Raw genomic sequence first — 13,574 nt, 5'->3', positions numbered from 1 at the left:
TGCATATCTGCTCAGCATAGTACACACAACATGGAACTTATAAACTAAGTTTGTCTCTCTTATACGCTATTTTAGGTACAACTCTTATACCATGGTCTATCATTTTTCTGATGTTCTTGAGCATGAAATGTTCACTAATCTTGTATCAGCATGAAGTTTGTAATAATCTGGTCTGGGGACCAATCTCTTCATTTCATGGTACGTTCACTGTGGGTTGCATTTAAGCAGAGTTTTAATAGGGAGTTTTCCCATGGACTGAATTAAACAGCTCTGTTCTTTTTCTCTCCAGGTGAACTGAAGGGTACTAATACCACGCCCGCCTGCATGCTCTTTCCTCAAACACATTGTTGAAGCTACTAGCCAACTAGATTTTTGAAAGCAAGTGTCATTCAAAATATGGCAGAGCCAGATTCTTCTCAGGTAAAGCATTTTATATATCTTTTTGACTTGTGTACTTGGAGCATTCTGAAGACAGCATTCCGAGATTTCATCAAAAGTAAAGTTACCCATTAAAAACGAAGAAACTATGAAAACTTGTATTAGTGCATATGTGTGTTTTACCAAAACCCTTCGCTTGCTCCAACAGAATACAGTATCTTTAGCAACTCTGAGTGATTTGCATGATTGCAGTCTCATTAGTTCGTCTAGGTGCACAATATTTTGAATTTGAATCAGGGGTTCAGACTTTGTTCCTTGAGTTTGCCAAGTTACCAATCCATCAGTGTGCCAGAGTATAGGGAACTAAATGTGTGGTTCCAACGCTGACATGCTCTTGTATGAGTAAAGTAGATTAAACATATCAACCATATTAAAAAATAAAATTAAATGGAAAAAACATGAACTCTTTTTCACCATGGTGTTGCAGGTGATCCAGTATAGGAAGGACCGCCATTCATCAACTGATTTCTGGTTGAATTCAGAGTAAGTAGGTAAAGATTTATTGTTTAAGTTAACTAAAACCACTTACAACAATAAAGTAATAGCTATCGCAGATTTCACAAACTCAGTAAAATGTTTTTTAATGGGTTTCTTATGAGGATATACAGTTTCTGAAGATGTTTAGAGTATTATCTGTCAACCTTAATGAGTCTAAAATGGAAGGTCGTTTGCACAGTGTCACAATTCCAAATAATTCTTCTATTCACCCTCAAAATGCTTTACTAAATAATCGTGTAGGGTTGTAATAGAACAGTTGCAACATTAAAGAGATGCAATGAGGATAGTAATAGTAAACTTCTTGGCGGAGTAATCATTTTAAAAACAAGGCATTTATCAAAGTCTTCAGCATGTAAAAAGAATAATCAATTCTAGCTCTGCTTCCTGCTGCATGAAACCTATAATTAGCTGGTTGATCATTCAGAAATCTGCCAATAAGTTGTGTAAAACCCACGTTCCTCAGTGACAAAATAAGGATTATTCAGTTGACAGTAGATTTGCCAGTGTTGCAGACCAGTTGAGGAATTTAGGTATGTTAAATTCTTCATTCAAAACATCAATGTTTGAAGGCCGAGCAGTCGGCTGTGTAAGCTCTCTACTCAGTCAACCCTCCGGTGTATGTGCGCTATAGAAATTTTTATTAACATAACATAACCCTCCCGACTTTTCTCCGCTCGATGTTAGTGCTGGATGACCGCTTTATGGCTACAGATTAATTTGATATGATTTGAACTGCCTATAGCGTTTTTTCTCAACACCGCCTGTTTCCATTCTTCCAACTCACCCGGTGCCTCCCCGCAGCTCTCCCTGTACGTCCCAACACTCACAGACGCCGGGCTGCCTCCTATGAAGCTCTCATACCGCCAAAGACCGCAAGAGGATCTAAGGCTTGCGGGTCTATGGATGTTTCTGGGTCAACGAAGGCTAAAAGCGGAGGGCAGCGAGTTGGAGCAGCCGCCATAAGCAAAGCAGAACCTGCCTCCGAGAAAATGAGAGGTGCTGGTCCCGGGAAAAGTCAAACCCGGCAATCTTTTTCTCTGTCAAAAGTTCATCGAAACAACAGTCTTTAATGGAAAATGGATCTGCTAATAATGCAATGGTAAATCGAGCTACCAATACATGTATCGACGAGAATCAGCAGGTGGAGTCAGGCACTACCGGTCAGAGTACTGAGGTGAGCCAACCCACTGGGGACTAATCGAAGAAAGGTGCTGGGCTCGGAAGGGCAGCAGAGGGGGTTGTGGGGGGCTCTATTGGTGCAGTACAGGGTCCTGTTTCTGTATCTGCAGAAATGGTTGGTTGGCAAATATGTAATTAATGAAGGGGAACATTTAGAGGTAGTCATGATCAAGGATACATCCTTAAAAGCAACGTCTACAAAAAGGTTGAAGAAGCCTAGGAAGGGAGATCGCAAAAGCCAGAGCTGGGCGGAGCAAGCTGACATTCTTGAAGCCAGGAAAGAGGCAATTTCTGGGGAGAAATCCTTCTCCGTTTCGGATCCGTCCAACTCTTCGGGGGACGAGGTTTCTTATGTCTTAGAGCGGTGTTCAGGGGGAGAGTCACCAGGTAGTGGATGGAGTGACTCGAGTAGCTTACATTTGGAGGAAGAGGACAGTGAGTATTTTTAATGCCAATCAGGTGCTGTACGGAACAGGCATTTGCAATGGAATCGGTCTCCCCTTTGGGATCTTATGTGTATTTAGCTATGCAGCACATTAGCATGTGTGCTGAAACAAATACTGTTCTTTAACATGGAGGGAAGGTAAGCACCAAGCTGAGTGACACGCCAGGTATGGAAACACATTGAGAGAAATATTGCCTTTCAGCGGGAAATGGTATAGTCCAAAGCTCTGTTTTTTAATAAAACATCAGGGCCTTCGGTGGTCATTTAACTGAAAATACAAGATTTTTTAAAAATATTATTGTCTACGGGTGCTCGTGGAAGACAATTTCTATGGACTAGAATCTAGAGAATGCGAAAGTGATTCTGATATTTTACTGACCTCTGTTTGTCGTTTTCTATCAAGAAAGTTAATTGGAGGCAGTTGAACAGAACAAAATGTCCCTAAGCGGAAGCAGACAAGTCCTAGGGCTGATCTCCTAAGCCCACAAAGTTCTTACACATATAAGTGTAAACTAAAGTATATACAAGAGGTCTCGAATGCTCGACCTAAAAAGGGGCTACCTGACGCACTGAACCAAAGAGAAGACACAGGGGTACTCTCATGGGATTATTATTTTTCTTCTGTACTTTGTGCTGATGGAGCAGACTTCTCCAGCTGCACACAAGAGCTCAGAGGAAGTATCACGCTCGTCATTTACAAAAGCATCATGGCTCTCGGGGAAGAGACTAGGGCAGAGAGCCAAAGAACTCAAACGGTGTGCCTAAAAATGCATAACTCAATCCAGTGTGTTGCCAAGTCGTGCTCAGAATTTGCCAAAGGGATCAGTGAAGCTGAGACCCGAATTTCAACGTTCGAAGATGAGCTAGCAACTCAGAAAACTTAAACCGATACGCTAAGGTCTCAGAAGGACGACACGCAATGGAAGCTGGCGGACTTGGAGAATCGTCTCCGATGATACAACCTCAGAGTTCTTCTTGTACCAGATGAGCGGAAGGATCAGATGTCCGAAAGATTAATTGTGGAACTCTTCACAGAAGATTTCCCCGAGTTTAGGCAATGGTCCTGTGATATTGAAGTTCAAAGATCTGATATGTTCCCATTCAAACAATACGACCACCCAGGACAAGCATCACCTAAACCTAGGGCAATTTTAAATTGTCTAAATAACTTCTTGGCTCGGCAAGCTTTGTATGATTTAGTGCGCCCAGATAGAAAAGGGTCTAGAAAGAGAAATTAGTTCTTCGTTAGGTCAGATTACTGTCAAATGATAGTTGAAAAACGCTGGCAACTCCTGCAATTGGATCCAATGTTTCAGAGTAAAGGGGCCCAGGGTTTTCTTCTCAATCCCGTAAAAGTTAAGGTCTTGTATAAAAACAAAGCCCAGTTTTTTTTTTACTTCTGAGCAGAAGGCCAAGGAATTTTTGCAGTCAATTAATGATCAAAGTTGAGACTTTACGGTTGGGGAGGGGCATAGCTATGGATGTGGCTGCGTTGTGGGCTGGCAGGAATATTTAGACTTTATGATTATCTCCATGTTGTTGTATATTTTCAGCTTACCTCTCCCTTCCCTCTACCTTTCTTTTCTCTATCATTTTTTTTGTTTGTTAAGAGCTTCTAAATAATGGTGCATGGCAGGTTGCACAGGATGGGGGGGTTGACCGGTGGAGTGGGTGCTATCTATCACAATGGAACTTGTGGTCCCATTGCCTCAATGGCTGGGTTCGGGGTGGGTGGCCTCACAGAAGGGAGGAGGGAGTGGTGGGGTCAAGGGAGGCTGTGGGCTTGGTGCTGGGGTCACGGAGGGCTGGGGGTGCTTGGTTTTTCGGGGGGGCGGGGGGGGGGAAATAAGCCATGCTTTTATACGGTTGGAGCAAGACAGCTTTATCTGGTTTTTAGGTTAATTAGGCTATGTTTATCAGCAGGAAGGGTCTACGCTTTATTAAGCCGGAGACGGAATGATGCCCATTAGGCTCCGCATATGCTTCATCAATGTTTGTGGTCTTAATAATAGGGACAAAAAATCTGCAAGGCCCCCTGAGTCGACTCAAAAGCGATGTTCATCACTGGCGTGCATTCCCCCTCTCCCTCTTGGGTAAAGTAGCACTGTTCAAATTGATGGCGCTACCGCAATATTTATACATTTTGCAAAACACACCTGTTCCAGATTCATACTTTAATTCAATAGATTGCACTGTCCGTTCCCTTTTATGGGATGGGGGCCACCGACAAATCGCTCTTAGTAAATTGACTCGTATTTGTTACGAGGGAGGAAGTGCATTGCCCCACATTCAAACTTACTACATGGCAGCCCAACTAGTAACAAAAAATCAGTCGGTTCACCAACCACCATCAGAACCTGCTTATAAGATGCATTGGCTGGTTCGCCAGCCGAGAGTGTACTTCTAAGCCTCTATACTGAGCCGCGGCGACTCACGTTGAAAGGCCCCACGGCATTGACAGTTCGTCTATGGCACTCAACCGTGTCCAAATTAGGATGGAAGAATAAACTAACCAAAGTTACGCCCCTATGGGAATCCCAACAACTGGGTGCAATGGGAACCAGAAAGGGCTTTGACAAATGGGACTTAATCAGAATCTCACGTCTGGGCCACATGCACACGGGGGTAGATATTATACAGTTTAAACAGTTACAAAAAACCCACGAGTGGCCAGAACAGAGTACTTCCATTATCTACAGATCCGACATGCCATACAGACAGCGGTGCCCCGGGGGTCAAACCTACCTGAGTCGTCACCATTGGAATGTAGACTGCTTGAAGAGCACTTAACACGAAGGGTGATATCGCTCACATACCAAAAACTCATTAACAACTTACCTGACACTCTTACATCCCTTAGGGATCGTTGGGGACGACATCACAGACCTACTAGACGAAGACTGGCCCGAAGCTCTGGCTTCCCAAGAGAAGTAGCCATAAGGGCCCGCTTCAGACTGGTCCAGCTCAAAATCCTACACTGAGCCTACATCTCCTGTGTTACGCTAGTTAAAATGGGTACAAAGGCGGACACAACCTGTAACAGAAGTTGTGGGTTCGTTCTACCTCATACTGTGGACATGATCAAAAATTCATGATTACTCGGAGGCGGTAGTATCGTGCATGTCTAGAATAGTGGGAGAGGAGTTAACACTCTCGCCTAAATGGTGCCCCCTAAATGTGTTGGAAGATGCAAACCTGGGACGAGCGAATCAAACCTGGACTACCCTAGGTCTAATATTAGCGAAACATAACCTAGCCCGACACTGGAGGGCAGATATCCCACCAGCGCTTCGGGATTGGAAAAGGGATATGGACTGGTGTATGGTGGTGGAAAAGTCAGTGTATGTGAACAGAGGGAGCCTGGGAAAATATGGGGCAAATGAAATATTTATAGAAGGACCCTTGCACGGCCCCTGTGGGAGAGACAATACAAACTCTGATAAATCCAGGGGCCGATTGAATGTGATACAAGACTATTAGATGGCTAACAGTGTCTAAGCCAGAAGATGGCAAACGAAGGTTAACCAAAGACTCACTGTAATAATCTTTGATCGTGTTTTCAACAACTGCAATGTTTGGCGTGTTTCTAATGCTCTGTCATAATAAAAAGAAAATAAAAAAATAATAGGGACAAAAGACAGAGAGTTGCTCTGGAGTTAAAAGTAATGCAGCCTGATGTGGTGTGCATTCAAGAGACTCGTATCCCATGGGGAAGCGCAGAGTAATTTCGGAATTAGGATATACTTTACTAGTTTGCACACAGCAGGGTACCTCAACCTGAGGTGTGACTATCCTTGCAAAGCACACTATACGTATTGCTGGTAGGACTCTTGCGGATAAATATAGGCATGGGGCCATTGTGGAACGTGCTTCTGGTTTAACTAAATTTGCCATATGCTCAGTGTATGGCCCTATTATCGACGAAGCACAGATTTCCGATTTCCTGAACATAGAGCTTGCATCTTGACCGGCACCTCTGATCTTATGTAGGGATTTTAATATCCATCTAGATGAATCCCTGACACGTATAGTTGGGAGCAGTTACATGGGTAGGAAACCCAAGGTATTCAGGGCTCTACAGTGACTCTTATCGGATCACGGATTAATAGATGTCTGGAAGAAATGCAGGCATCCTGACCCCAATTACACTTATTATTCCTGCCCACATTATAAACTCGTTAGATTGCACTATTTTGCTTTATATCTATGACCCATGCAGCTGAGGTAAAAATAGAGATTTTTCCTTGAGTCTCATCTGATCATAATCCACTGGTGGTAGATATTCCTATAAAGGGCTTCTCTCAACCTCGTGGATCTTTCTCCTTTGATAAGAAACCTTTGCTAGATGCTATGTTTGTTAATCATATTAGACAATGGATAGTGCAATTCCTGGAGATTAATCAAAATACAGCTGTCAGTGCTGTGCTTTGGGATGCTCTAAAGGCAGGTCTCGGGGGGGGGGGGAAATCCTTAATTTTGATCTGCATATACAAATACAGCACAAGCTCATGAGGAGCTTAGGAAGACTGAGCAGAAACTAACACAATGTCTACAGAGGAATCAGGAAATCACTTCGACACAAACAGAGGTTGCCCGCTGCAGGGCCAGAATTAATTTACATTGGTCCAAGGAAAATGCTTGTAAATACTTTTTGTATAAAAAGGAATGTTATGAATATGGTGAGGCTACACTACAGGCAAATGTTTGGTAAAACCGATTAAGTGTAAGGAGGTTGAGCGTGGGATAGCCTGTATTCAAGACTCTAAAGATGGATACGTTGAGACACCTTCCAGGATTCCCTCAGTGTTCAGGATATTTTATGAAGAGTTGTGTACAGAGGGAGTTACAAATAGGAACTCTGGCTATGATTCATTGTTAAAAGATTTTTGTACTGAAGAGACGTAGTAGCAAGGATCGTGACCTCTGGAATGCCCCTATTACAGAAGAGGAGCTCTCAGAAGCGATTATCTCATTAACTGTATGCAATGCTGTTGGTCCCGACAAGCTACCTCTACAATTTTATATAACTTTTTTTCAGGAATTACATAAAGACATGCAGATAACTTTTCAGGAGGAACAGAAGGGGCAGGTTCCATCATCTTGGGATATGGCGAATATTATCATTTATAAAAAAAAAAAAAGGGATACATCAACTATACTTGGCCTCACTACTGGGCCTGTATCTTACAGCATATGCTGATCTTACTTACAGAGGAGCAAAATATAGATGCAGCAGAAGCCCCATCTGTATATCAAATGCTACTTGGCTCGGAGGCAAAGAGGTGCCTATTAAAGATTGTAGAACCACGTTATTATAAGTAGACCCGATTTAAGGTTCTCATGGCAGCCTATAAAGCTTGGAAGCAGGTTCGAAGATGTCTCCCGCTTGGTTAGGATCTGTTATTATACACCTTATATCTGCATCACTAATATTACTTTCTATCTTCTGAGACACCATTATGGTAAGATGGAGACGAAAGGGGATAAGTGTATTAGGGGATTTTTTTGATAAAGACTATATCATACCTATTGTCTTCTTTTCTGGATGTCTTAATTTTCTACTGTATGGATTTGTAAGACTTGCTGTTGCAATGAAATGTGATATGCTAGGGCATTCTTTCTTGCTCCTTGTAGAAGGTTTTGTATAAATTTGCGACTAACTGGCGTAAATAAAAATAATTAAAAAACAAAATATCAATGTTTGTTGCTTGACTCCCACACAATAGATTCAAATTAAAATTCCCTGTTACAAGGGTCATGCCATCTAAATCAAAACGAATTGATCAAACCACTTTTATTGCTTTCATGCTTTGTTCTGAGATATAGATGCTAATCACAGTAAGTTTAGTTTCATCTTTAAATTTGATGGAGATTATCAGTCATCTTTTTTAAATGTCATAATTATCCTGGTTACAGTTAATGATAAGATACCTTTTTAGTAGGATTGACAGGCCTCCACGTGATCTAGCCAAAGCGGTCTTTGCTTCTAAGTTTTCAATTAGAAAGTTGAAGATTAGTACCTTTCCCTGTTTCTTGACAACATGCATTTTCTGAACCAACATAAAGTAGTGTAAGTCCTAATCATTCCGCTTAATTTGCCTATATGATATTCGAAGAACATGCGTTTTGAGAGGCCAGATTTGCGTAGGAGTTAAGAGCATTAGTGAGTCTGTTTTGAATTATTTTTTTCATCGTCATGTTTGTGTGTCCAAAATAAATTATCATTTGGTACTGTAATGTGTATACTATTTTGTTTATACCTTTAGCAATTTTATTGTCTCTTGATTCAGTTTTAATTCTGGGAGTAGTCGATTGAATTCTTTTGAGTTCCTTTTCATCTATTTTTGAGCCAACTGCATTGGTTTGGGTTTATTATAGATTGGTTGCTCAGAGTTGTTTATTTCTGAATTTGAAGCCACGGATTTTATTAAGGTTATTTCCTCAGTCAAATTTTGTTGTTTCTTACAATACTTAGCGTCCTCAAATATTTCTAAATCTGATTTGTTGATCAAGTACCGGTCTTAAAGAGGAATTTTGACTTTCTATTTCATTTCCTCCCTTTCTTGAGCCTACATTCACTTCCATATTTTTAAAGACTTCAGTCTCTTGTAGTTCCAGTGACTTTATTCCATTAGGGTTTTCTAAGTCGTCCTTTAATACATTTTGACAGTGAATGCTTGTTGATAACATCTGGATGTAGAAGATTCTCGTACTACCCATATATCCTTTGGTAAAGTTGTTTCTTGTGAAGTTTTTTGTAAATCTTGTTTCTCCTTGTATTCAGTTTGGAGGTTAATTATCATTTAGTTTGCTGTTATGTATTTGTTTGTATAATTTAGCTGAGACTAACACATTTACACTACTGTTGTTAAAGTTGTAATTGTATTAGCTTCATCAGTTGATTTCTGGTTGAATGCGGAGTACATAACTGAGCTACATTTGCCCGCAGGCTTAGGGTCACAAAACGAATGATGATCCCACGCTAGTTATCCTGTGGGAATTTGATGACTATCGTGTTGCTTTACTGTTCTGAGTTGACCCAAGCCCCATGAAAATATGGACCTGTTTAGTGTGCACGCTGAGGAGATCAAGAACAATGTATAATATTTCAGCATTTTATTCTCTAGGACAGGTCTTGTATCCAAAGAAGGTTGCAGGGTGTATGGTGCTTAGTTACTTCAGGGATGTCACTGAAGACTTGAGTGGTGATATAATACTCCTCACCAGTGATACTGACTGTGTCATTTGCAGTATCAGCTGTGATGTGTGGGATAGTATCTGTGATGTGTGGGATAGTTCGAAGCACTGTAGGGGTATTTATGGATGCACAGCTTTTCATAACGGAGGAATTGTAAATGTGTTGTCCTAAACGCAGTCCTACTTCCAGATGTCACAGTTCTCTTGTCCTCTCCTTGTTCAACCATCATGCGGGCCCACACTTTACTTTATTAAGAATCTTATCCTGCAGATGTAGATGGATACACCTTATGGGAAAGGGTGGCCCTCAACCAAATGCATGTGGAGTGCATAAACTGTTTTTCCCCCTTTCTCACCAGAATTCTGCCAATGGGTACAACTTTTTTTAATGTCCTTTAGAAAAGGATAAATAAATAAAAACATGAGCGAAAATATTACATACTTTAAAAGCTGGGCTTTAAAGGTTGACTTGCAAGTGTGTTTTGCCTCTGAGGTGGGTGTGTTTTATGAGCCTCTCAATTTGTGTTGCAGTATCACATATTATTCTCCCTCTGTATACTTGCCTCCTATTTTTCTCTTCTTTCTTCAACTCCTTTACATCCAATTGCTTTTTCCTAAATTATGTCTCTCTCCCTCATTAAGTTCACACTCTTTCAAAACCTCCACTGGCTTACTTATGTTTTGTTTTGTATTTTTCTCTGAGTATCCTCTCCTTTTCATTCTGTGCCACGTCTCCCTTTTCGCTGCCCATTTTTATTACCATAGACTTTAAGAGTTTCTTGGAAGAAATTCTGGGACCAATAAATTATCTTGATTGTGGCAGTGATATATCTGCAGTTTTGTTTTACCCTTAGGACATACATTATTATTACTACTTCTTTAAAGGACTAAGTATAGTAATGTAGATTGTTTCTCCAGACCGTATTTCACTGTGATGAAAAAGGATGTTGCTCGCATATTGTATGTTGCAACCTTAACATTCTGTCTTTTTGGGCCAGTGGTTCTGGTGTGTTCCCAGGACCCAACAAAGAGCTTTTCTTGATTTACTCAATGGAGTTACTAATCTGGGGAAACTCTGCCATTCTTAATTCATCGTGATAGCATTGGTCTTGGCCCACAGAGATAGCACCTTAATTTGAAATGCGAACAGTTCACTACCTAAAATTAAGCGATACATGGATGACCAGTACTTGAGCATGGTACTTGCAAAAGCCCTGGATGTAAATGTACCTTTCAAAATATTTCTATTCTGTTGTCTATTACTTGTTTACCTTTATTTCAACTTTTTCTTTATGTTTATAGAACAATAAGTAGTATTAAAAAATATACATAAACTTTCAGTATTATGCATAACGCTTGCGGTTTATTGCATTATCAACTGGAATAAAGTGTATCATTTATTACATTATTTAATATGATCAGTACAAAGTCATCCTTGTTCCTTATAGTTTCTCTAGACTCATTTTAGTGGATTGGAGGGTGGTAGTGAGATTAATGGCCTACAACAGTTTGTTTTTAGTATAGTCGTTGTCTTTTTCAGGCACTGGTTACCTTCAATGATGTGGCTGTCTATTTCTCTGAAGAGGAGTGGCAGCGATTGGAAGAATGGCAAAAAGAGCTGTACAAGATTGTGTTGAAAGAAATTCACGAAGCCTTGATCTCACTGGGTAAGGAACTGTTTTACACCACTCGTTACTGGGATTAAATTGTAGATTTTCTTTCAGTTGATAACTATCTAATTTATTTTTCAAAATGTGTAGTAGTGAAGTGCAACTTGGTTGTTTGCATAGCACACTGAAACTCAAAAGCCCACCTAAATTTGGGCATTAAAAAAGCTAAGAGAACTTTTTGCTTCCTATGTTTCCGACGGAAAAGACAATAACATTTTATAAGGATTTCCTTGTTGCCCGTAGGTCACTAAGGCCTTGAAGAATGGGCCAGACAAGGTCCCCCCAAGCAGTTTATTTCCTGCTCCAATGTTTTGTTGCCAAGAGTGAAGGCAAGATGGCAACAGGCAGTACTCTGTATGGCAAAGTAGTTTTTGTGGTGGCGTAGCAGACTCTGTTCCTCAAAGTTCGGATGATTCTAAAATACTGGCTGAAAAAGAGGCCAATATTTATAAAAAAAATGCTTATCCTAAACAGAAGGACAGGGTTGCCCATCTTTTTTTGCTATGTATTAATGTGAGATACTTCGCTAACCATGGTGATGAGCATTTTCCTGCTGATTTTCCAAGGTTTGTATTCATGTGAGGGAGCATCTTTAAGTGTTTACTGGATGCGGATTGATTACAGAGGGTTTCTGTCTGGAAGTTCTAGCTGCCAATCAACATGACAAATGCAACGGCAGCCTGTGGTTTGGTATTGAATTGGGGCTGGGTCAGTAAGAGCTTGTTCATAAGGTTGCTGGTATATGTGTTCTTCTGAACATGGTGCTGAAAGGCAAACCGAGTTTATACACCCATGTGCCATGCCTGTTACATGCAGACTGGTTGTAGTTGACATGGCGCCATTGTATCAACCAGGTATGTATCCTCAGACAACACCATATAATGCTCTCCTAGCCCGGTTATACACTTGCAGCTCACACTTCACTTATAGACTGCACATCCATGGGCCAAGTAACTGCTGGAACTATGGGGGGCTCTTTCAATATTATCATTCAATGCTCCTATAATCTGGAATAATGAGACAGTAGCCATTATCAAATAGTGTTAGGGTGACTGGATGTCTCTTTTATCTGATGTTCTGCAGGGAATGCCAAACAGCTGATCAAGGTGGCTCATTTATTGCTAGATGAGCCAGCGACCTTCACTATGCTTACTGTCACATCATGCCCCAAAAGGCATGTAATGTGTTATTAGAAATTTCCTTCTCACGTTCAATGTCTTGATGTTTGGCATTAAGTTGTTCTCAGAACTGTTAGCCAAATGTGTGGCAGCCATTTGGCACCCAGTGGCATCGAAACTGAATTCATGTTTACCCTAATTTGGATGAAAGTCTTAATAGGATGTTTTTGGAAGAGTTATGTCACCAGGCAACTGAGAGGACTCCTAAACTCATTGAAATGAGGTGTCCCTCTAACTGGTATAACTGATTCTGTTTCTGCGTGCAGTGTTGGACACATCAAAGTCAGCAGTTTATGCCTTTTCAAGACCTGATTCAATAGGCAGTCATCCGGTTGTTAACTTGGTCAGTAAAGTAATTCTGTTGGTCAATGGTGACCTGCCTAAACTCCTGTGTGACTACGTGCTGTAGGTTATGTGTGTGACCACCAATCTACATCAGAAAAATGTTTGTTGTGAAGCATTGGACATAGATTTGAGATCGGGTATTACATTGGATTGCCATATATGCCAGACAAAGACTTACTTTCCCACTCTTTTTGTCCATCTGCTCGCGTCCAACATGCGGAATGCGGCAACTCATGGTTTTTTTTTAACAGTGATAAAACATTAAAGAACCTATGGGTTTGGGTTTTATTTGTGTGCAGATGATGCCTAAGTCCTCCTCCATTTGTCTTTAGGCCCTAAATTATGAAGGGGAAAAGGCCTCAAGTCAGCCTTACCCAGGTTTCCTTTTCCACATCTGATTTCCAAAAGGCAAACAGACATTCCTTCAAAAGGAAAAATTCTAAACCTCTCACACTTCCTTCTAAAATAAATTAAATCCAGGGTTCTCAAAAATAATTCACAAGCTTACTTGCTTGATAAGCCTTTTTAGGTCATTACATTTTATATTTTCAACATTTTAGAAATTGCAGTAAATATTTCCTGCATTAACAAATTCTCTGTCAAACCTGTGACACTGAGCCAAAC

The 13,574-nt window shown here is 40.7% G+C and overlaps 1 protein-coding gene across 5 annotated transcripts in view; it reads left to right on the top strand.

Annotated features, from left to right (window-relative positions):
• LOC146829026 (uncharacterized) overlaps positions 1-13,574 on the top strand; it is a 143,980-nt gene that overhangs the window by 5,957 nt on the left and 124,449 nt on the right. For all 5 annotated transcript variants that reach the window (XM_085607666.1, XM_085607665.1, XM_085607663.1 and 2 more), the window contains exons 2-3: positions 290-420; positions 11,298-11,424. In XM_085607666.1, coding sequence (XP_085463792.1) covers positions 397-420; positions 11,298-11,424 — 151 coding nt within the window. In that variant the 5' untranslated portion in view covers positions 290-396. The remainder of the gene's footprint in view (positions 1-289; positions 421-11,297; positions 11,425-13,574) is intronic.

This window comes from Triturus cristatus, chromosome 5_2 (assembly GCF_964204655.1).
Source record: "Triturus cristatus chromosome 5_2, aTriCri1.1, whole genome shotgun sequence".
Lineage (NCBI taxonomy): Eukaryota > Metazoa > Chordata > Amphibia > Caudata > Salamandridae > Triturus > Triturus cristatus.
Note: the sequence above shows the minus strand (reverse complement) of the source record. Positions and strands in the feature narration are given on the sequence as shown.